Here is a 23,073-nt window from a genome sequence, read left to right as displayed (position 1 = left end):
TTTCAAAAATCCCATAGAGAAAAAATCCTAACTATATATACCTATATATATATATATATATACATTTCTGTGACACTGCCGGTGGTCAGTGGGAGAGAAGGAACGAAGGAACGAGATATATATATATATACATATATATATATATATATATATCTCGTTCCTTCTCTCCCACTGACCACCGGCAGTGTCACAGAAATGTTTCATTTGCACCAAAGGGGGAGATGTTGTGCCCAGGCATCGGGCACTAGGACCCTGGTTCAGGAGTGGGGGCAAGGGGACACCGGACACCACTTCCGGTCAGGGTAGCAGGGTGGGATACAACAGGACTTGAAGGGCAAGGGGCAGGACGCAAGCAGAAGCTGTAACTGAAAAGATAATAAAAGTACCTTGTTCCAAGACTCGGCGTTGTGTACTCATTGAGGGGCTCCACCACACTTGCCAGACTGGCCTTTAGGCAACATAGTTTAGATTATTTTTTCCATATCTTGGCTTACAGCACTCAACTCATCTAGGCCCCTTGATATCTCTCAAATGCAGCTTTACCTCACAGCACACACAGACTTACCCCTCTGTGCTCATCCAGTGCTCCCATTTGTTTGTCCATTTTTACATATCTTTGGTTGACTTTCATTTCCTTTTCTCTGCTTGTACAGACTTCTTCCATCCCATCTGGTGCACGTCGAGTTTTTTCCCTTTTTGAGGTAATGAGCTCTGATGACATTTTTAACAATAGACTTCTGAGAACTTTCATCAGTGTTGTGGCTTCCTGCCAGAAAGAACCTGAGAAGGAAAAAAAGTGACTGATATCACCAAAATCGAAAATAATTCTTCGCTTCCATCGGTTATCTGGATAAGTCCAGGATCAGTTTTAAACACTTCCTTGATCTCTCATGTCAAGAGATACATCAAACATCATACCTGGGCTCTTTTGGGTTTGTTCAGGAATATCTGAATGGCCGCCGCTGGTTGATTCACCACTCGTCCCAGATGACAAGGGGGTTTGTTCGCTTCTCTGTGCTCCCATCACAGACACATGATTTCGATCAAGGTGTATCCCTTGGTGGATATCCAGGCCATGAAGTAGTTCCTGATGGAGAAAATACAGACTACATTTTCAATTCCAACCTACAAATATCTTGAAAAAATTCAGTGCTACACAATGTAGGGACTGAAGTACCCAACCATCCGTGCAGCAAGATTATCCAAGCCATTTCCCTTTTTCCATGGTTTCCCCTGTTTTTTTTATGTTTTCAGCATATTTTGATGAGCCCTTCATTCCATGAAGAGTAGCGAGTTAACAATGGGGTATACCCTGAGAACTCTCTGACCTGGGTCAGTGAACAAAAGTACGTATAAAGTGGTCAGGTTCTATAGATTATTGGTCAGGAATTAATCACAGATTACTTTTTGCAAAACGGAATTATTTACCATGAAATCCCAAGGTGTAGTACACAAAACACATTTATTTCAACATTGTCATAGTGTTATGATTAACACGGGAGCATTAGAAAACATATAGCTAAAGAAAGACCAATTACTTCATTGGGTCAAAGGAGGACTATAGGACATAAGTCTCAAAAGTTTTCTACTATAGCAACGTTATATGCGGATAAATGTTAAACATACAGTGTATAGTAATGGATATTTACAAAGTGCGCTCAAAGTGACATGGAAAAAGGAGACAGTTAGATAGGTTGGGGGTGAATGGGTGGAGGTGAGGACTGGGTAAAGGGTGTTGTGATCTTAAAACAATCACAGTGGTTGAAAGTGCATCCTTTACAGACTAATTTTGTTCAATAGTTCCATTCATTTCTTTAACATAGGGTACGTGTTACTCAATAGGTTGCTTCCTATGTTAAGAAGATCGGATGAAATCAAGTCTACGTTTCGACCCCTAATGGATGGGTTGGTTGAAACCTCGGGCTGGGGTCTTCTTCAGGACGGGTGGAAACAGGAGCGCCTAAAGGTTAATAAAATATCTTTAGAAAGGGGAATTGTATCTATATATTCGCAGCAAATCTATGTAAATACCAAGGGCTCAATTAGTAAAATGGGCTTCTTACTTCATATAAGGCCGTCCAGTGGCCTATTGGGAATGGACCTGCGTCGGTTCCATAGTGGTATACGAAGCCTAGAGGTGTATTAAAAATGGAAATTTTTAGAAACTGCATCTTGAGCATATGTGCTCTCAGAAGAGAAGCATTGGTGGACACTTACTGGGGCGTCGATGTGTATTCAATCAAAAACTGCACAATTGTGAGAGCAAGTTGCGTCCAGGTGTGATGGTTTAATCTGTGAATGGAAGAGACAGGAGTATGTGTAAGTTACCCTGTTTATATGGCACTGGGAGGTAATATCACCATTATAAATATACACTCGGCATGGTTGTGGTGACAACCTATGCTGGAAAAATCAAAATATCTGGGTAATTGCGTGTACAATATGCAATCATAGAATGGGACAGAGCGGGGCCAAAATACTTTCGATTAGTCAGTATAGCCTCGTGTGGACATTGGCTTTGTCCTGTAAACCGCAATACGGCCCATAAAGGAACCACTTGTCAGGATTGGAAACGCGTAGGTTACCTTTTTCGTATTTCAATTCTGCAATCGTCCTCGGGGCTGCCTCGGGTGAGTTCCTCCTTGCAGCGCTGCCCAGTCGCGAGTGAAGCCGCGAGGTGCAGGCGCTGAGTGCTTGTTGGAGGCTCGGCGGGATCCACCAATCAGGTGGCTGCCTGGGCCTGCATACTAGGGAGCGTCTAAAAACAACCCTATCTGAACGGGCGGTGTACCGCGTCTGTTAGCATGTCAAGGGAGCAGATGCATAGGTAGCGCTCTGTTTAGAGTATTTGAAACAGTATTCTTTAAAGGCAAGGCAGCGTACAAAAGAGTGTGCACCGGCCTGGTCAATATAAATACTGACTGAAGTATACATACATGGATTAACTGCCAACCTAGTAAATACAAGCAAGATTGCAACATATAAGCATGGGACAGATAACTGTCGAACACATTATCTTTGATAGGAAAAAAGTACATGTTGTATTTAGAAACACATGGAGAACGTGTGCATATACTATCGCAATTCACATAGCATCCATGAGTGCATCATACATAGGTGAATCATATCATATCCAGTAAATGTTCATACGTAAAGCAGTGGAAGGAAGCACATTAACAAGATTGGAAATTATGTGAAGCCCAAATAAATGTTCTAGGGTTATTCACAGTTAATCAGAGCCATTTGGGAGAAAGTTACATCAATTTCATTGAGTCCATTCTGTACAGAGTTAAATCTCTGCATCCATTTGCATTCGCGTATGTTCAAGACAGAGTCGAGATCCCCTCCCCTGGGTCCCAACGTGATTTTTTCTATAACCACCCATTTGAGGGATTCTGGTGTGTGGTTTAGTCCCTGAAAGTGTTCTACCAGAGGTGCCCCCATGGTTAGACATCTTATTCTACTACAATGCTGTAGTACCCTGTTCTTTATTTTTTGCTTGGTTTGGCCTATGTAGATTAGGTCACATGGGCACACGATGGCATATATCACACTATTGCTATTGCAGTTAGTCAGTGTTTTGAGATCAATGGTGACATTATTGTGTGTGAAACTCTTGGTTTCTATGCATAGTGCACATGCCTTACAGTTACTGCATTTGTAGTTTCCAACAATATTCGGGAGGTTCCACATTGATTGAATAGTGGGCGCTGGTGGGGTGTCTAGCATAGAACGGACCACCACATCTCTGATGCTTTTAGCTTTTTTAAACGCATGCATAGGTGGTTCTGGGATTTCAATCTGGTCTGCTATAATATCCCAATGGCTGTTGATTATTTTCCGAATCTGATTGCTTTTGCTGCAAAAAGTAGTGACACAGATCATTCTATTGGCTTGTATAGGACGATTCCTTGGTGCGAGTAGAATCTCTCTATCATTGAACCAAGCCCTTTTACGTGCCCTTTTTACCAATCTCCTGGGGTATCCTCTTTCCAGCAGTCTATAGATCAGGTCATCTGAATTCACTCAATGGCTCAACACTCAATCGGAAGACATCAAATTTACCGCAAAGCACAGCAATGAATCCATTGACTTTTTAGACATTACTATAAAGGAACAAGAGGGAATGCTCCACACCACCTTATACAGGAAACCAAGCGAAAGGAACACCTTACTCCGGTACACTAGTCACCATACCCGGGCCCTTCGTGATAACCTGCCTTTTGGGCAATTCCTTCGCATCAGGAGGAACTGCACCCTGAAAGAGGATTACTTTGCGGAATCAGATGACCTGATCTATAGACTGCTGGAAAGAGGATACCCCAGGAGATTGGGCCAATAGAATGATCAATGTGGAACCTCCCGAATATTGTTGGAAACTACAAATGCAGTAACTGTAAGGCATGTGCACTATGCATAGAAACCAAGAGTTTCACACACAATAATGTCACCATTGATCTCAAAACACTGACTAACTGCAATAGCAATAGTGTGATATATGCCATCGTGTGCCCATGTGACCTAATCTACATAGGCCAAACCAAGCAAAAAATAAAGAACAGGGTACTACAGCATTGTAGTAGAATAAGATGTCTAACCATGGGGGCACCTCTGGTAGAACACTTTCAGGGACTAAACCACACACCAGAATCCCTCAAATGGGTGGTTATAGAAAAAATCACGTTGGGACCCAGGGGAGGGGATCTCGACTCTGTCTTGAACATACGCGAATGCAAATGGATGCAGAGATTTAACTCTGTACAGAATGGACTCAATGAAATTGATGTAACTTTCTCCCAAATGGCTCTGATTAACTGTGAATAACCCTAGAACATTTATTTGGGCTTCACATAATTTCCAATCTTGTTAATGTGCTTCCTTCCACTGCTTTACGTATGAACATTTACTGGATATGATATGATTCACCTATGTATGATGCACTCATGGATGCTATGTGAATTGCGATAGTATATGCACACGTTCTCCATGTGTTTCTAAATACAACATGTACTTTTTTCCTATCAAAGATAATGTGTTCGACAGTTATCTGTCCCATGCTTATATGTTGCAATCTTGCTTGTATTTACTAGGTTGGCAGTTAATCCATGTATGTATACTTCAGTCAGTATTTATATTGACCAGGCCGGTGCACACTCTTTTGTACGCTGCCTTGCCTTTAAAGAATACTGTTTCAAATACTCTAAACAGAGCGCTACCTATGCATCTGCTCCCTTGACATGCTAACAGACGCGGTACACCGCCCGTTCAGATAGGGTTGTTTTTAGACGCTCCCTAGTATGCAGGCCCAGGCAGCCACCTGATTGGTGGATCCCGCCGAGCCTCCAACAAGCACTCAGCGCCTGCACCTCGCGGCTTCACTCGCGACTGGGCAGCGCTGCAAGGAGGAACTCACCCGAGGCAGCCCCGAGGACGATTGCAGAATTGAAATACGAAAAAGGTAACCTACGCGTTTCCAATCCTGACAAGTGGTTCCTTTATGGGCCGTATTGCGGTTTACAGGACAAAGCCAATGTCCACACGAGGCTATACTGACTAATCGAAAGTATTTTGGCCCCGCTCTGTCCCATTCTATGATTGCATATTGTACACGCAATTACCCAGATATTTTGATTTTTCCAGCATAGGTTGTCACCACAACCATGCCGAGTGTATATTTATAATGGTGATATTACCTCCCAGTGCCATATAAACAGGGTAACTTACACATACTCCTGTCTCTTCCATTCACAGATTAAACCATCACACCTGGACGCAACTTGCTCTCACAATTGTGCAGTTTTTGATTGAATACACATCGACGCCCCAGTAAGTGTCCACCAATGCTTCTCTTCTGAGAGCACATATGCTCAAGATGCAGTTTCTAAAAATTTCCATTTTTAATACACCTCTAGGCTTCGTATACCACTATGGAACCGACGCAGGTCCATTCCCAATAGGCCACTGGACGGCCTTATATGAAGTAAGAAGCCCATTTTACTAATTGAGCCCTTGGTATTTACATAGATTTGCTGCGAATATATAGATACAATTCCCCTTTCTAAAGATATTTTATTAACCTTTAGGCGCTCCTGTTTCCACCCGTCCTGAAGAAGACCCCAGCCCGAGGTTTCAACCAACCCATCCATTAGGGGTCGAAACGTAGACTTGATTTCATCCGATCTTCTTAACATAGGAAGCAACCTATTGAGTAACACGTACCCTATGTTAAAGAAATGAATGGAACTATTGAACAAAATTAGTCTGTAAAGGATGCACTTTCAACCACTGTGATTGTTTTAAGATCACAACACCCTTTACCCAGTCCTCACCTCCACCCATTCACCCCCAACCTATCTAACTGTCTCCTTTTTCCATGTCACTTTGAGCGCACTTTGTAAATATCCATTACTATACACTGTATGTTTAACATTTATCCGCATATAACGTTGCTATAGTAGAAAACTTTTGAGACTTATGTCCTATAGTCCTCCTTTGACCCAATGAAGTAATTGGTCTTTCTTTAGCTATATGTTTTCTAATGCTCCCGTGTTAATCATAACACTATGACAATGTTGAAATAAATGTGTTTTGTGTACTACACCTTGGGATTTCATGGTAAATAATTCCGTTTTGCAAAAAGTAATCTGTGATTAATTCCTGACCAATAATCTATAGAACCTGACCACTTTATACGTACTTTTCTTCATTCCATGAAGGCTCTTTCACTACTGATAAGGGGCTTGTCAGGGATACCTTTGGTGCTTTCCAAGATGTGCCAGCCAGATTACCCTCATCTCCAGAAAGTGTATGTCTAGATTCCTCTTCTACTGCGACAACAATGCAATGAACTTCTTGACTTGAAGACAAGCATTCCAAACCTGAAGGGAAGCATGTGATGGGAGGGAAAAAGTAGTCCAATATTGATAACTTTATGAAGGAGTGGATAATAAATGAATATTTAATATCATCACAACTCAATTTGATATGTAGTGGGACACATGGATCGATATTCACCATGTGCTACATTGCTCATATATTGTCTTGGGCTGAAGAGACTTAATTCATCCAACAGACACAGCAAGAAGTCATTTGGATGAAGGGTTTTCATCAAAAAGGGTGTACAAGTGAAAGTGATCTGGGTCTTGAATCTCTGGTTCTCTTTTTGGTCTATGCGGTTTCCTGATGAAATAAGGATGGCCCTAAATTCAATTATGCATTTTGTGACATTGGAGAGTCTCCCCAGACCCTAGTGTCTCTGGTGACTATGACCTTACCTACAGTGACAGAAAATACATCACCCAGAATCAGCATGTCCTTTTGGTGTTCTGCGCTTGAAATGTGTAAGCAAGTGAACTGGTGGGTCAACCACAGAGAGAGGGAGGAAAGGTAAGGGGTGGTGGTGTGTGTGTGTGTGTTTTCATCCATTGTCCTGTAAGGCAGTCATACAGGCCCCTCTCTTTGTGCAAAAGTGCGACCCTCTGACCACTGAGGTGCAACCAGCAAGTAGTCAAGCGGACCTCCGCGTGTACACACAAAAAGCAAAATAAATGACTTCAATGTAAAAAATATAACCGCAGAAATTAAATAAAAACACACATGAGCTATTCCTAATATAATTCAGCATTGCAAGGAGATCCACGGGCTGCAGCTGCCATGTGTGTCCTCTCTGGTGAAGCTATCATGAGTGGGCAGATTTAGAGGGTCGAGAATAGTACAAAGCAACTATCTACGTACAAATTATATTAAATTGCCTGACAGAGTCTACTTTGTTTGTGAGTTTATCCTTGTAAAGCCAACTGTATAAGAGTATCTACAGGTAGCAGCAGGCCATGCAACTTGTTCTTTGTAGCAATGATAGCTGACAAACCTCCACAGTAATATCAGCCTATGAAATGCCTCCTTTAAGCAGCCATCCTGGAAGGTAAGCTCTAGTATGAGGAAAATTAGTGATGATATTACTACAAACAGACTGATTATTAGGAAGCAGTAGGAGGACAAAAAAGTCTTCTGAATGCCAGGGTCCTCCTATACTCACTTTGATGACTTGAATCCGCTGACTGACTCCTCTGTAGAAGGACAGGGTATCACTGCGGTGTCGCCCGAGTTGGGATGCCAGATGCAGGCTCTGATCCTCTAGTTTATCATACAATGTCCGAACATTAAAGTCCTCCAGGAGCCGCAGTGAGGAAGCCCCCCCTAAAATATCAAAAGAGAATTTAGGATGGTATTAAACTTCTGGTGGATCTCTGCTGGCTCCAACTTTGATACCCACATGGCAACTGTCTTCATCTTGTTACGATACGATACAGCTATCATCTTCCATTCACTGTCCTTCCATTAATATTTATACTTATGTACCACCTGGTCTGAGCCAGGCCCATTATGTTTGTGGCAGCAGAATAACTCACAGAATGCTGATCTCACCAGAATGCTGAATTAACACCCCATTGTCAATGGTATCAAAGGTAAAAGAGTGATCTTGGAGTAACACTGCTGCCCTCTTACAACATAAAGTACAGGCTAAATCTTATCCTTGGCAAAGAGCAACACCGCATCAGTATTGTTCCCTGAGAGAAAATCAATTTCGGCACATCTGAGGTGATATACAGTTGCTATGCAGAGCAAGTTGTGGTAAATTTCATTTTTTTTTTAGCTTTTATTTCATAACCATAAAGTAATTTCATTATATTTTCTTTGCAGAAAATGGCAGAGGATTATTAAACAAATGCTTAAGTCTCAAATAAACTGTAACTTAAACCTCATGTTTTTTTCCGAGAATATTTTTAGTGATATGCTACATCCTAAATTCCATGTTTATATACGTCACATTTCCCATTCATTTGCGCAACCTACTGATGGTACGCATAGCCTGAAGTTAGGTTGCGCACTCAACCACAACTTCAAGGATCAATGGGCCACAATATAGAAAATAAGAAAAAAAAATCCATTGTTTAATCTGGTATATTTATTTTCCAAACGCGGGATTTGTGGCACAACCCTTGTAACCTCCTTTCCCTAAATCCCCATTTTATTTGAATTTCATTTGAACATTTTAACAGTAAGTGCTCGAGAAACTGAACAATGTTCATGAGTGGTAAATGTAGAACATTATTTAGGCACCAAATCTATTGTTTTAAAATCCTAAGAGGCCTTATGTAAATTTCTGAATAAACCTACATATTTGTTTCAGGTCATACTGTTAATTTTTTAATAGAGCTTTGTGCAGATTCTTCAAAAGTCCCAAATTCGGGTAAAAAAGAATTTTTTTAAATCCTATCTTTTTCTGGGTAGAACCAGAGAGACTAAACTACAAAGGCAAGTTTACATTTGAAGATTTAATCACACCTTGTATATCTACTCCTCCAACTGGATATGAATGCACATAGTATTGTAATTCACTATTTTTGATTGTAGGTTTACACCAAGGTGTCTTCTTACATGTTACCGCCCCTTAAAATCAGGGGGCAGAGCATCCTACAACAGTGAGTTGAGTGTAAAGTTGCTGTTAGTACCTTTTCATTATAGGCAGAGATCGTCATCATCAATGTAGAGATCTCTCTATTACAAAATACAGGTTGTTAAAGTTGACTATTTTTCAATAAAATACATAAAACATTGTAATCTAGAATATAAATGCAAATTAGTTTTTGAAATGTGCTATTAATATGGAAATAATATAATATATTAAGGGGGCCATGTCACAGATGGCAATGGCAGAGGAGCTTTCTACACCTGCTCCGTGCTGAGCCCGAGGTAACTGCCCAACACCCACGCGGTCATCCCCTCGAAATAGCCCTGACAGCACCAACTAATACCTGGGGGCCCAGGTAGTGAGGCTGATGCACGGAGAAGGGCATAACCATGGCCCGCATTATCATTGCTGCTGCACCATTGGGAGGAAGGAGGCGATTCAGTGAACGGCGGCAGTAGACAGGCCGAACCTGGGACTGTGGCTATAAACGGGGGAGGGCGACCGAGAGGGCTGACATTGCAACGCTGAGTGACAGTTAAGGGAGGAGTTTGGATCTGGGGCTGGTGGTGGTGGGGGGAGCCAGCCTGCAAATTGGGGAGTGACCAACACTGGCGAGGCCTAGTGGGGCCCAGACCCTCTGAGGGATTGGGCCTGGGCCCACGCTCAGTGCTGCCTTCGAGGAAGTGGTCCAGCACCCGACCTTCCATGGCCTCGGTGTGATCCTGACAACCCACATGAATGCCCATGGGCTCTGGAAGTGAAGCCGAACTGTGGAGGAGATGAGCATTTGCGTCCTACTGCACCATCAGCGGCCCGCAGCAGCGAGGCCTTGGGCAGGTCTGAGTATGACCGGAGGGCTAGGACGCTGCTTCCTGCTTGTGGGATGTCCCCTTAGGCATGACCCAGAGGTGGTGTTCATTGGCGGGGTGAGGGTCTGGCTGTCCTGAGCTTTGGCCAAGCTGGGTTGAGGTGAAGTCCCACAGTTTGCCCGCCCCACCTACATCTTCGAGCTTGGCGAGGGGCCTGAGGAGTAACCAAGCAGCGGACTGGGCCACCCAAATCGACTGGCTCCTGACACCCATGGGTGCTACACCTTCTGGAGATTGGGCTGGTGCCCCCTTCTGGGCAACTGGAGGGTGCTGGTGCCAGGCAAACAGATTCAGACTTCAACTGTACAAGCACTGACGTTAACTGCTGATTGGTACGCTGCACACCTTGCTATATTCTTGGAATAATTTTTGGGCAGTGGAGCTGTGAGGTGGGATGCCCCTGAGGAGTGGAGGAATCACTGGGCTGAGTATGTTTGCACCCAGAGACAGCGGTATCACCAGACGAATCTCATGGAGTTTGGCAGGACCAGTGACACAAGAGTTAGCTAACTAAAGATGGCCTCCTACAAACACAAAAAGGAAGCAACATTGAAGGACATTCTCCTTTAAGGTGGCAGCAAAGAAATCAGAGAGAGGTTGAGATATCAAGTGTGGCGGAAACTGCCACAAATCGCAGGGATGCACCCTTTACCCTCACCTTTATAGAGGAAGCTGCCCAATGACATAGCTGCTCTTCAACAGGCTTCTCTTAAGACCTAAATTAAATGAAACGTGAACTGGGGGACCTGGGGAAATGAATCTGCAAGTTGGAAAACCCCAGGGTACTCCCAGGGAGAGAAACTCAAGATGCTCAACTCAGTGATCAGAATATTGATCTTCAATGTCATCTGGGTGATCTGGAAAACAGGTCCTGCAGATCCAAAGCCCCTATACGGGGCATCCCCAGTAAGATACAAATGGGTGCCCTCAAGAAGTATGTGAAGAGACAGTTTCATCACGTCCTTCCAGGATATACAGCTCAACCTTACACATAGGGTTGGCAGGCCATCAGACTCCAGGAGGACCATTCTAGGCATACTTACTTGTGTCCATCATTTTAAGCAGAAAGTGGCGAACGTGGTTGAGACCCAGGCAGTCGGAACAATCTCCTTTGAGGGGGCCATGATACACCTTTATTAATACCTCTCTCTCAACACCCTCCAGCGCAGGTGACAGCTCTGCCAAGTGATAGCGTACCTCACAGAGAAAGGGGTGAGATATCACTGGGGATTCTCTTTCAGGCTCTCGTTCATCATCCCTGACATGACGCACTCAATTCCCACACTGGCTCAATAAAGACTGATGCGAGGGGCAAGATGGCGGCGGCACACTAGACCGCTGTGAGACACTCTCCCGTGCCTGAGCTAGCTGAATGGACTAGTGGAGGGGACTAGAACTCGCATTACCCATGAAGACATCGAGATAAGTGTGATAATAGCTGGCACTGCAAGGACGAAGCTTCAAAAATTTTTTTTTAGCCACGCAATGGTTTAAAGAGATGAATGATGAGCTGCGCCTGCTCTAAAGCATTCGGAGACTCTTCACCCTTACCTGAGCAGCCACGCTCACGGCTTCAGTACATCGCGTCAGCACTTGGCCTCACGGTGCTAAGGCTCTCTATTCGGATTCACGAACAATCCTGTGCTCCTGGTGTGGACTTTCCCCCTGTGAAGGCACCGATGGCTCCAAAAAATGCTGCGGCGGTGACAGCCGCCTCGAAAACCCGTGCAGCCAAGCAAGCGCTTCGAGACCAAAAACTTGCTGCTAGGCGCGCAGGGTCGTTAACTGATGAAGCTGCCGGCTCTGATGGGGGGCAAGCCCAGCTCCAACTCCGCCCAAAGCAACCAAGAGCTACGAGAAACCCTGGCACTCCAGGGCCGGGACCCTCTGTGGTGGACCTTCTTCGTGGAACGCCGGCCGGAGCCGCAGCCGCTCCCTCCCTTTCCAAACTACACGCAACAAGCGGAGCGCTGATTGCAGCTCCGCTAGTAACTCCTACGGTGCTTCCCGGCGCGGATTCGCCAGCAGCGGAGGCTGGATCTGAAGCACTGGCGGCTCTGAGTCCCTCAATAAGCTCCACGCAGTCAGACACTGCTGCAACATTACCTGACTCGCTATTATCGCCATTGCCACCGCAGTGTTCATTGGTAATTGCAGAAGTGCCAGAAGTGCTTGGGGGTCTCACTGAAGTGTCGGCGGTAGCAGCAAATCCTACAATAATTACCGCACAGCCACAACAGCAAACGCCAGAAGAAATATGTGCTATAGCTGAGCCTACAGCATTTACTGTTAATACAGTGGCCTCTACTAATGGCTTAAACGACGCAAGTGGTGCAACAAACACATCCACGGATCCCCAGCCTGAAAGTCACCTGTCATTGTTAAATCCGGTCAGCGAGGAGGGTAAACTAACATCACCCTCTTTAACGCAAACTTCTGCTCAATCTCAAGGCATCTCTGCACCAATTGGCGAAGGAAATGTTGAAGAGCCAACACTGCTTGGGCTAGACTACGCAGGTGGAGCTGGAATCGCGTCTGACACAGACCTGGAACCTCTTGAATTTTACACTATCTCCGAGGGTCGTGAGGACCCAGGCTGGCATCATGATTTAGACTCTGACTTAGATTCCCTTTCCGATTTGCATACTGGCTCTAGCACCAGCACCCAAGATAGTAATGCGGATGAGCTATTAGGTGAAGCCACAGCCGGAAGACACACAGTGATCAAAAAAAAGAGAAGCCATCATAACCCAGCAGGCCCTTATCGGGATGGCATTCCCGCATCAGCTTCTAGCTCTCACGGACCCTCTTCTTCTTCAAAGGAACAAGACACTACCTTAACTGCGCTAATGGATACGCTGTTGCAGGCAATCGCATCTCACAGAGAACAAACGTCTAAGGATGGTCGGAAAGCCCAACAAGCTCTACAAAAGGTACAAGGGGTGGTACGTAAACTTTCAAAAACAGTGGCAGCATCTAATGCCAGAATGTCGGATATGGAAGATCGAATTGTGGTTATTGAGGCTGAAGCAACTGTGGTGAAAGAGCAGGTCGATGCCCACAACGCTGAGATGACTGATGTAAGATGGAAGCTTGAGCAAATGGAAAATCGAATGCGTCGCAACAATCTCCGAGTCCTGGGAATACCCGAAAAAAGTGAAGGGGGTGATATACGTGGCTTTGTGATTCAACTTTTTAAAGACACCTTTCCAGAGTTATCTTCATGGAACTGGGAACTGGAAGTCCAACGTGTTCACAGAACCCCTGCTACACTGCGTTCTGCCAACTCGCAGAGCAAATATCCTAGGGCAATCCTGGTCTATTTTGGTAACTTTTTGCTACGACAAACCATTGCGGAGAAAGCGAGACCTGAGGCCCATCGGATTCGTGGTGATATTTCATATTTTGTCAGGCCGGACTTCTGCCATACAACTGTGGAGCGGAGATGGCGTCTTCGGCAGTTAATTAAACCATTTTTGGACAAAAAAGCTAAGGTTTATTTGAATAACCCCGCCACACTTAAAGTGATGTATAATGGTCAGGTAAAATTTTTTTCTTCCGAGATCAAAGCGAAGGCTTTTTTAGATAGCCTGAACTAATTTTTGAGACATTATGTCTTTCTTTAATGAATACTATATGCAACGTTTATTTTTTCTACTGTTTGATTAGCAACTCAGAAATTATATGCATATTTCAACTCTTATTTTTATTTTTATTTTTTTTTCTCTTTCTCTGGATATTTCGCTTTGAATACGATTTGAATATGCTGTATGCTGTATAATCTGGTATAATAATCTGTTATTGTTATAATGAATTCTTTTTCTCCCAGCATTTATGGGCTCTACGTATGAGTCACTGGGTACTGTGTAGTTCTAGGGGGTACTGTGTAGTTCTAGGATGATTATTCTTCTATAATTTTGCATATTTCCTTTATTTTCTTTACATACCCTTCCATTAGCCTACACACGAGTAATTTGAAGCATTTAGAATTAAAGTTCAGGCACGGTCACAGGGTGTCTCCCCATCACTCTAGACTCTAGTGAGAGTCTACATGCCTCAAAGGGTGGAGTGTGGGGGGAGGGGGGGGGCCTTGGGGGGGGCCTTGGGGAGGGGGCTGAGGAGGTGGGGAGGGAAGGGGGGAACCAAAAAAGAAAAATTGGCAAATTCAGTCATAAACTATGCTGTATAGGGAGCAAAAGCTGCAGAAAAGTTAAAACAAAGCAAAACCGTACTATGCATCTAAAAGAAAATGGCGGCCCTAAGTATATTGGGCTAGCTTTTCAAGCTAATACATGGGGAGAGTAAGCCTATCTACCTGGAATGTGGCAGGCCTCAACCATAAAGACAAAAGGGCTCAACTATTTCAATTAACACAACAAAACCCTGTTGATATTTTATGTCTCCAAGAGACACACATTGCATATTCTGATAGGAACTTACTTAAACTACCTGGTTACAATTTAATGGCAGCTACATCCCAAACATCTAAAACTAGAGGGGTAGCCATCTTCGCTAAACCTATAATAGGTCCTCCAATTCGTAAATTAGTTGATAAACAGGGTAGATGGGTCATCATTCAGCTTCAATTGGGTATTACTATTTGTGTAATCTATGGCTCAAATTTAGACGACCCTGCTATTTTTCTCGAGCTCGAAATTGAATTGGCATCTTGGACTGGTCCTTTGGTTTTTTGTGGAGACTTCAACATTGACATAGGGTTATCTTCTGGGAACTATTTATCTCTAAATTATAAAGGACGCAAACCAAAGGTATACAGTGCATTGGATCAGATGATGAAAAGCCATAACTTAGTTGACGTCTGGGGTTTACTCCGGGGGCCTAATGTTGATGGTTATACATATTTTTCTTTCCCCCACAACAAATATGTTAGAATTGACTATATTATGTCAAGTATAAATCAGAAGGATATCATTGAAATAATTAAATCCCCGAAAACCTTATCTGACCACAATGCACTGACCTTTACCTTCGATACGGATAATTTAACTAAACCAATTACACAATGGACTTTTGATAGGAGATTATTGGTTAATCCAGAATACATAGCTTATATTAAATCATGGACCCAGTCTTTTTTTGAATGTAACCAGTTTAGTGCACCCCGTATTATAGTATGGGACTGTTTTAAAGCGGCACTGAGAGGAGAAACCATTTCATTTGTTGCTAATAAACGCAAGCTCGTAAAACAATCCAATATGGAAATGACGTTGCAGTTATCCAATCTTGAGGCCCTTCATGCCTCCCAGCTAAATCTATCTCGTAGAGGACAAGTCGATCCTACTTTAGATCCCGGGAAAACCCTAAATAAAATAATGATTTTAAAAAATGAGATTAATAGCACGCTTATTCAAAAAGCTGCGGAAACCTATCAGGCCAATAAGTATAGTCTGTACGAATTAGGGGAAAATGTGGGGAAGCAGTTAGCACTACGTACTCGACAAAAGCAATCACGTAGTAATATTAAAAAGATAGAATTTGAAGGAAATGAGTATACTACCCCCAAAGATATTGTTAAAGTATTTCAAAAGTACTATCAAAAACTTTATAGTAGCGATATCTCACACCCTGTTAATGAAATTACATCATTTCTAAATAATTGGCTCCCAGACCACACTTATCATAAAAGTATCAACGAAGCAAGTAAGATTTATCTGGATAGAGAGATCACTATCACTGAGGTGGAGATTGCATTAGCCGAGATGACTAATGGTAAGGCGGCCGGACCGGATAAAATTCCATTGGACCTGTATAAAATCCTTGGGAATCAGATAATTCCTTTTCTATTCGATTTGTTTCTTGGAGTTCATTACCACACAATTCCCCCTGAGTCTTGGAAACAAACAAATATAATAATTTTCCATAAGAAGGGTAAACCACCTCACCTGCCTTCTTCATATAGGCCAATATCTTTGATTAATTCCGATTCAAAGTTGTACGCTAAAATTTTTGCAAATCGTCTGAGCGGGGTCATCGAACGGCTTGTATCCCTGTGGCAACACGGTTTCATACCCGGCAAAGGTACTACAGACCACACCCGTAGGGCTATAACCCTATTTGACATCATGGGTGCCACGGGGGGCGAAATGTCGAAGATCTTCCTTGATGCCGAAAAGGCATTCGACCGAGTATCATGGCAGTTTCTCTGGAACATCTTGGAAAGCAAAAACATTGGTAATAATTTTATCAATGCCATTAAAGCCATTTATACTAACCCCACGGCAAAAATTTGTGTAGCAGGTAACGAGTCGGAAGTTATCACGATCCAGAGAGGTACAAGGCAGGGTTGCCCGTGCTCCCCGGTCCTATTTGCACTCTATATAGATCCTCTTATTCAAAAATTATTAATGTCAACATCCATACAACCAGTATTCACAGGGCCCTTTTCCACCAAAGTTATGGCATATGCGGACGACATTACCGTAATAACCACTAAACCATCTGAAGCAGTTCATGAAATCGAGTTAATTACTCGAGATTTTGGGAAATACTCAGGGTACTCTTTGAATAGGGATAAGACTATGGTATTATCCACTAGTAATACCCAATATGAAAGCACACTTAGGGTTAAGCAGGCCACTTATCTAGGCGTAGCGCTTTCGGCAGATATAAGTAAGATTAGCGATATTAATTATCTCCCCCTTATTGATAAAATTAAAAGCGATTTAAGAAGGGTAGACAGTTTACACCTCTCTATCATAGGTAGGTCCAATTACGTTAAAATGAATATATTCCCTCGTGTTTTGTATCTTTTCAGAGCAATCCCTCTTTTACCTGGGGAGCACCTTATGAAGACCATAGATTCTCTCATAGCAAAATTTATGTGGAGCTATGGAAAAATAAGGCGGGCCCTCCCCCTGCTAGCACTTCCTCAAAGTAGAGGCGGCTTAGCCCTACCAAATTTAAGATTATATTTTTGGGCATCATTATTACAACACATGGATCCTCTTTTGACCGCAAAACCAGGTGGCCCAACCTTTATAACTCCATATATACCATCGATATACGAGCTCAGTTTAGGTAAAAAACATAAGGGACTTTTTTTAAGACAGGTTGAAGCATCCTATTATAAAAAAATTAAATTAAAGACTGTTTTAGATGCTCGCTCAGTCTGGAAAGCTATTGGTAAACATCTACGCCTTCCCATATATACGAAATATACACCGTTATGGCATTGCAAAATTTTTCCTAGTATCCTTAATGACAGCAGATTCAAGAGCTGGGAGCTCCTTGGCATTAAAACAATTGGAGACTGTTTTGTTAATAATCTCCCACTTTCTTTTGAGCTCTTTCAAGAGAGATATAATGTCCCTGCGAGTGACTTCTTAAAATTTTATCAAATATCTGATAGTATCTATAATTCCAACCCTAAAATCCTACTAGATAATATCCCAATTTTTGATATTATAGGTAAAAAATCTACTAGAATTGGGGTTCTATATCAGCTACTTTTAGCCAACACTCCCGATGATTTAGAGCGCACGGAACAATCTTGGGCCTTAAAATTATCTAACCCAAATGTAGATTTAGATCTCTCATTAGCCCTCTCAACTAGATATTTTATAGCCTCTAACTTAAAGGCTCAATATTATAGAATCATCTATAATTTATATTACACTCCGGCTAAATTGTTTGCGTGGGGGCTCAGAACTGATGATAACTGTCCTAGATGCAAACAACCACTCGCAAATCTCCTACATATGTTTGCTGAATGCCCTACACTCGTAACTATCAAAACTATGATGCTGGAATTCTGGACCCAAATTTTTGGACATCGCATTAATGATTCTGTAACATTGCTCCTATTGGGTCATGATGACTCTTTGAAACATAATAGTGAAGAACAGGCAGTATTGTTTCTGGGATATGCCGTGCTACGGATAATTCTTGCAGCTAGGTGGAAAGATACAGAGCCTCCTACTTTTAATATGTGGCTTAGTCGTCTTATAGCTATCTATAAACAAGAAATCTCAATATATGCCACAAGAGGTAGGAAAATGAGAGCAATAGGAAAACAGATATGGGAACCTATTACCAGGTGGTATAACGAAGCAAGGGGTAATTAGTTATAGGGTCTTTTGATTGATTGTTTCTAGTCTTGATGTTATCTTTTCTTTCTTTTCCATTTTTTGTCTCGTTGTTTTCTCTTTTTGCATTATTATTCATTTGTATTTCAGTGTTCCTTCTCTTAATCGTCATATTTTTCCCGGAGGTAGAATTTTGATTATTCATATTTGTGTATGTACCTTGTAATCCTTGCATACCGTATCACTCCATATTGTTTATTCTGTATTTTCATGTTTTGTGTTCTGAATTTGCCAATAAAAAAAAAAAAACAATTCCCACACTGGCTGAGGTGCACTCGGTCCTGGACCTGCTGGACTCATCAGAAGGCCCCATCTGATGATTACAACCAACTGAAGAGAGCATTGGAATGACAGAAAAGGGGACAATGGCACACTGCACTAAACAAGGCATCCCCATATCACCCCTCCCGGATGAAAAACAAAGGTAGAGACAGGTGGTCCTAAGTATATTGTAGACCAAAAATGCAATGGAGATAAAGGTGGAATGATAGATGTTATTTTCTATCATATTCAGCAATGGCAACATGATAGTCTGAACAAGTTATAATCGTAATGAACGGGGGCTGGATTGGGCCGGGTGCTGACATTGTTAAAATGACTAAAGAGAATGACAAACAGAAGCAGAGGGGCATGTGGGTGATGGATGGAAAAGATGCTTTGACATAGACCCTTTGAGTGCCTTTGGTGAGCCATCTCGGTGGATTTAGGCTCCATGGAGGGGAGGAGTGAATGAAGTTTATTATTACTGTATTATTGAGTGGGAAATGGTGGTCCATGACTATCAACATGAGGCCCCTTTACCATTTACACACCTACACCTGCACACAAGAACACGTTGCAGCTTAGGTCAGTGAGGGGATACCAACATACCTATCTTATCTTACAATGGTAAAAATCCTAAATTTTAATGTGAGAGGCCTTGACCCCTTCCATGCTGATGACGGCCCCCAGCCGTCATGCACTACGGTGCTCGTGTGCTGATGACGGCTGGGGGCCGTCATAAATCCACCCACTCGCGATTTTGCTGCACAGGCGCAGAATCGTGGCCGCATGGAAGGGGTTAATTCTCCGGCTAAGCGCATGGCCGTACTCTCTTTTTTGTGTGACATAAATTTGTGACATATATATGTTACAGGAAACACTTCTTATCAAACGCAACTGGTCGAGAAGACGATCTTGCTGGTTCTCCCAGCAGTTTTTCTGCTCAGGGACAAAAAAGTTGGGGGTGTAGTAATCTTACTGGATAACAAATTCAAGGGCAAAAGTATAGACACACCCCTGGATGTGGTGGCTTGTATCCTGGTTGCGTCCGCCACCCTTTCATTGGGCACCATATATGCTTTGAATGAGAATCAGGTGACGTTTCTTGAATCTGCTCTCACAGAAGGTGTGACATCTGTGGATAGGGATGTACTGATTGGAGGGGGCTTTAACAAAGTTATGGATACAGTCCTGGGCAGATCCACTTGAAGGGTGGAGCCAATTGGAGCACTAATGAAGGGGAGCCTCAAATGGATGAAGGATATGGAGCTGGTGGATATATGGCAAGACTTTCGCCCCAAGCAACACGGTTGAATCTTTTATTCCATCGCCCCGCAAACGTATGGTAGGCTGTACTAATATTTGTGTACTACGCACATACTTGCAAAGACTATTTGCACAACAGTGAAACGTCAGCCCTTTCTGATCATTTGCCCATCACAATAGAGCTGCAACTTCCCCATACAGACACTCTCACACTGTTGTGAAGGCTTAACTATAACTTACTGAAACACAACACGCTGACCGATACGGTTAAATGCAGCCTAACAGATTTCCTAAGTATCAATAATACCCCAGACACGATTATCTAGACATTGTGGGAAACACTGCAAGCGGTCGTCCCAGGGGAATTTATCTTGCATGCAGCACATTTCAATTGCTTGAGAATTGATAACAGGAGAAGGTTGGAAAGGAAAGCGGCAGAGCTAGAAAGGGCTCAAAAAAATTACATCTAAATGCATATGGTACCAACTCACATTAGTTAGACAACAACTCAAAGCCCTAAATACTGATAAAGCAGAATTGGCACTTTTAAGGCTCAAACAAAATACTTTACAGGGGGAAATAAATTGGGCCAATCACTGGCTCCCAAACTCAGAGCCAAACAACAGGACAGTATCATTGAGTTGCTGACCACATAAACTGGGGAGAAAGTGCGAGATACTACTGATATAGGGGACATGTTCCTCAATTTTGATGTGGTTCTCTATACGGCTGACTCTCTGCTCTCCTCTGACATCCCAGTTAGGGGGACCTGGTAGGTGGTCCCACTATCAGCCCTAACACCCAAGCAAGCACAATTGCTAGATGAGGATATCTCCACAGAGTAAGTTGTGTTGGCGATCACCAGAATTTAACCAGGGAAAGCTCCCAACCCGATGGTTTCAGGACGGCTTTTTATAGGGTATACTGATCCATGATTGCTCTAATACTGACGCGGCTATTTAATGACTTGACTAGGTCTGCCACCATGCCCCCCTCCATGAGGAAAGTAGTAGTGATGTCATACCAAAGCCCGGGAAGGATGCCACAAAATGTTCCTCACACAAATGTTGACTTGAAGATCTTCACAGGAATAGTGGCCAAACAATTGGCGCCCTTTATGCAGGGACTGATAGACTTTGACCAGACAGGCTTTATTTCTGTGCTGGGATGCAGTGACAACACCCAGCAATTGCTCTAGATCCTGGACACAGTGAAACGAACAGGGCACACCACCTTCCTGTTGTCCATAGAAAAGGCATTTAATCGCATGATCGAATGTACTGGCCATACTAGGTGAAGACACTGGAGATGGTTGGCTTGGGTCCCCGATTTAGGAAGTGGATATTTAGAGGCTATGTGGCTCCTGTTAAGGTTAATGATTAGCTCTCGCATCCTTTTGCGGTGGGCATGGGGACGAGACAAGGTTATTTCGCCTCCACTTCTGTTTGCACTATACATGGAGCCACTGGAGGAGAGGATACAGCTTCACCAAGTCATGAATGGAGTGCAGTTTGGAGGGCACCAACACAAAATAGTGCTGAATGCGGATGATGTAATGGTGATGTTGAAAAACCCTCTGACATGCATTCCGGCAGTAATCACTGAATTAAATATATTTAGTAATGCGTATAATTTCAAAATCACCCCTACCAAATCCCTAACCATGAATATTAACACAACTCAAGACCTTAAAACACTCTCACACAGAAGTTCCCACTGTTGTGGACACACCCTCACACATTCCATACCTAGGAATGAAATCGGTTACACCATAGACAAGACTGTTTCTCCAAATTACAATGACATACTCTCGACTGTCGATTCTGCTTCCTCAAACTGGAGAAATGGGGGATTGACATGGTTGGGGCGTAGAGAAGTAGTTAAGATGACTCGGCTCCCAAAAATATTATATGTAATGCAGATAATCCTGATCTCTACAATGAAGGGGAACAGTATAGAAATTGAAGGGATGCCTTGACCAATTTATATGGGGGGCAAGGAAATCTGCGAAACTAAATGCAGGACTTATCCGACAATCGAGGTGGGAAGTTTGGGAGTTCCATGCTTTACTCATTACCATTCTGAAGCACAGCTCCGCTGTATGGTTGAATGGTATCGGTCCACCACTGAGAAGCATTGGTACTTTATGGACCTAGCAGTTGCCGGCGTTCACATTTGGAAAATCCCATGGTTATCCAAAAAACATAGACTACAAAGTGTCTACATTTCCCCAATGGTACAGGTGACAGTAGAAGTATGGGACAGGGTAAGGATGGTAAAGGGACTCACAACAATGCCGTCACTTAAGACTCCAATATTGAGCAATCCAGACTTTGCCTCAGCAGCAACGGGCACCTAACTGGCCTGGCAACAAGCTAACTGCAAAATGGTGGGAGACTTATTTCAAGAAGATGGATTTACACCATTTGAACAATTTAAATATGACTATGGCTTCCCTGAGACAGAGTGACTATACTATTGCCAAATCCGTCACTGTGTTATTGTAACCCGTCATTAAAAGCTCATCAAGTAGGGCCTTAACTCCATTTGAGATATGGTTCATCTGAAAGCTAGATGACAGACACGTTCTCTCTATGACATATAAACATTTTTGCTAAAGCAGAGCAGGGCTAACACTTCACCAGTGCAAACACAGTTGGAAGGCGAATTAGGGTGACAACTGACAAAGAGGTAGTGAGGGACATCTACACCGCAATACGGATCTCAGCTACCAGTAGTTCAGACAAGGACATGCCGGGCAAAATGGAGCCCTACTGGTATTACATGCCAATTGGCATCTAGCTACATCCCCCGCCCCCCATAACAGGAATAATAATACATACTAATATGGAGCTGCACTAGAGTGACTAAATTCTGGGACGATGTGCTTAAGGGCATCAACGCTATATTCAACACCATAATACCATGATTCCCAATCTATGTCCGGCTCAGGGAGGGGGGTCTGCATGGCACTTCCCCTTTATTTTAAGGAGTGGCCGTGGGAGATAGGGTCCCCAGGGCCAAATATGGCTTGGGGAGAAGTGCCACATGCCCCCCCCCCCACTTTTAAAATAAATAAGGCCCTGGGGGATGGGGTAGG

The 23,073-nt window shown here is 43.2% G+C and overlaps 1 protein-coding gene across 1 annotated transcript in view; it reads right to left on the bottom strand.

The window, feature by feature from the left end:
* LOC147732424 (uncharacterized) overlaps positions 1-23,073 on the bottom strand; it is a 2,559,122-nt gene that overhangs the window by 236,402 nt on the left and 2,299,647 nt on the right. The window contains exons 91-93 of the mRNA XM_086954262.1: positions 8,036-8,196; positions 919-1,087; positions 566-780 (exon numbers count right to left, since the gene is read on the bottom strand). Of these exons, the coding sequence (XP_086810388.1) occupies positions 566-780; positions 919-1,087; positions 8,036-8,196 (545 nt within the window). The remainder of the gene's footprint in view (positions 1-565; positions 781-918; positions 1,088-8,035; positions 8,197-23,073) is intronic.

Source organism: Lissotriton vulgaris, chromosome 2_1 (genome assembly GCF_964263255.1).
Source record: "Lissotriton vulgaris chromosome 2_1, aLisVul1.2, whole genome shotgun sequence".
NCBI lineage: Eukaryota > Metazoa > Chordata > Amphibia > Caudata > Salamandridae > Lissotriton > Lissotriton vulgaris.
Note: the sequence above shows the minus strand (reverse complement) of the source record. Positions and strands in the feature narration are given on the sequence as shown.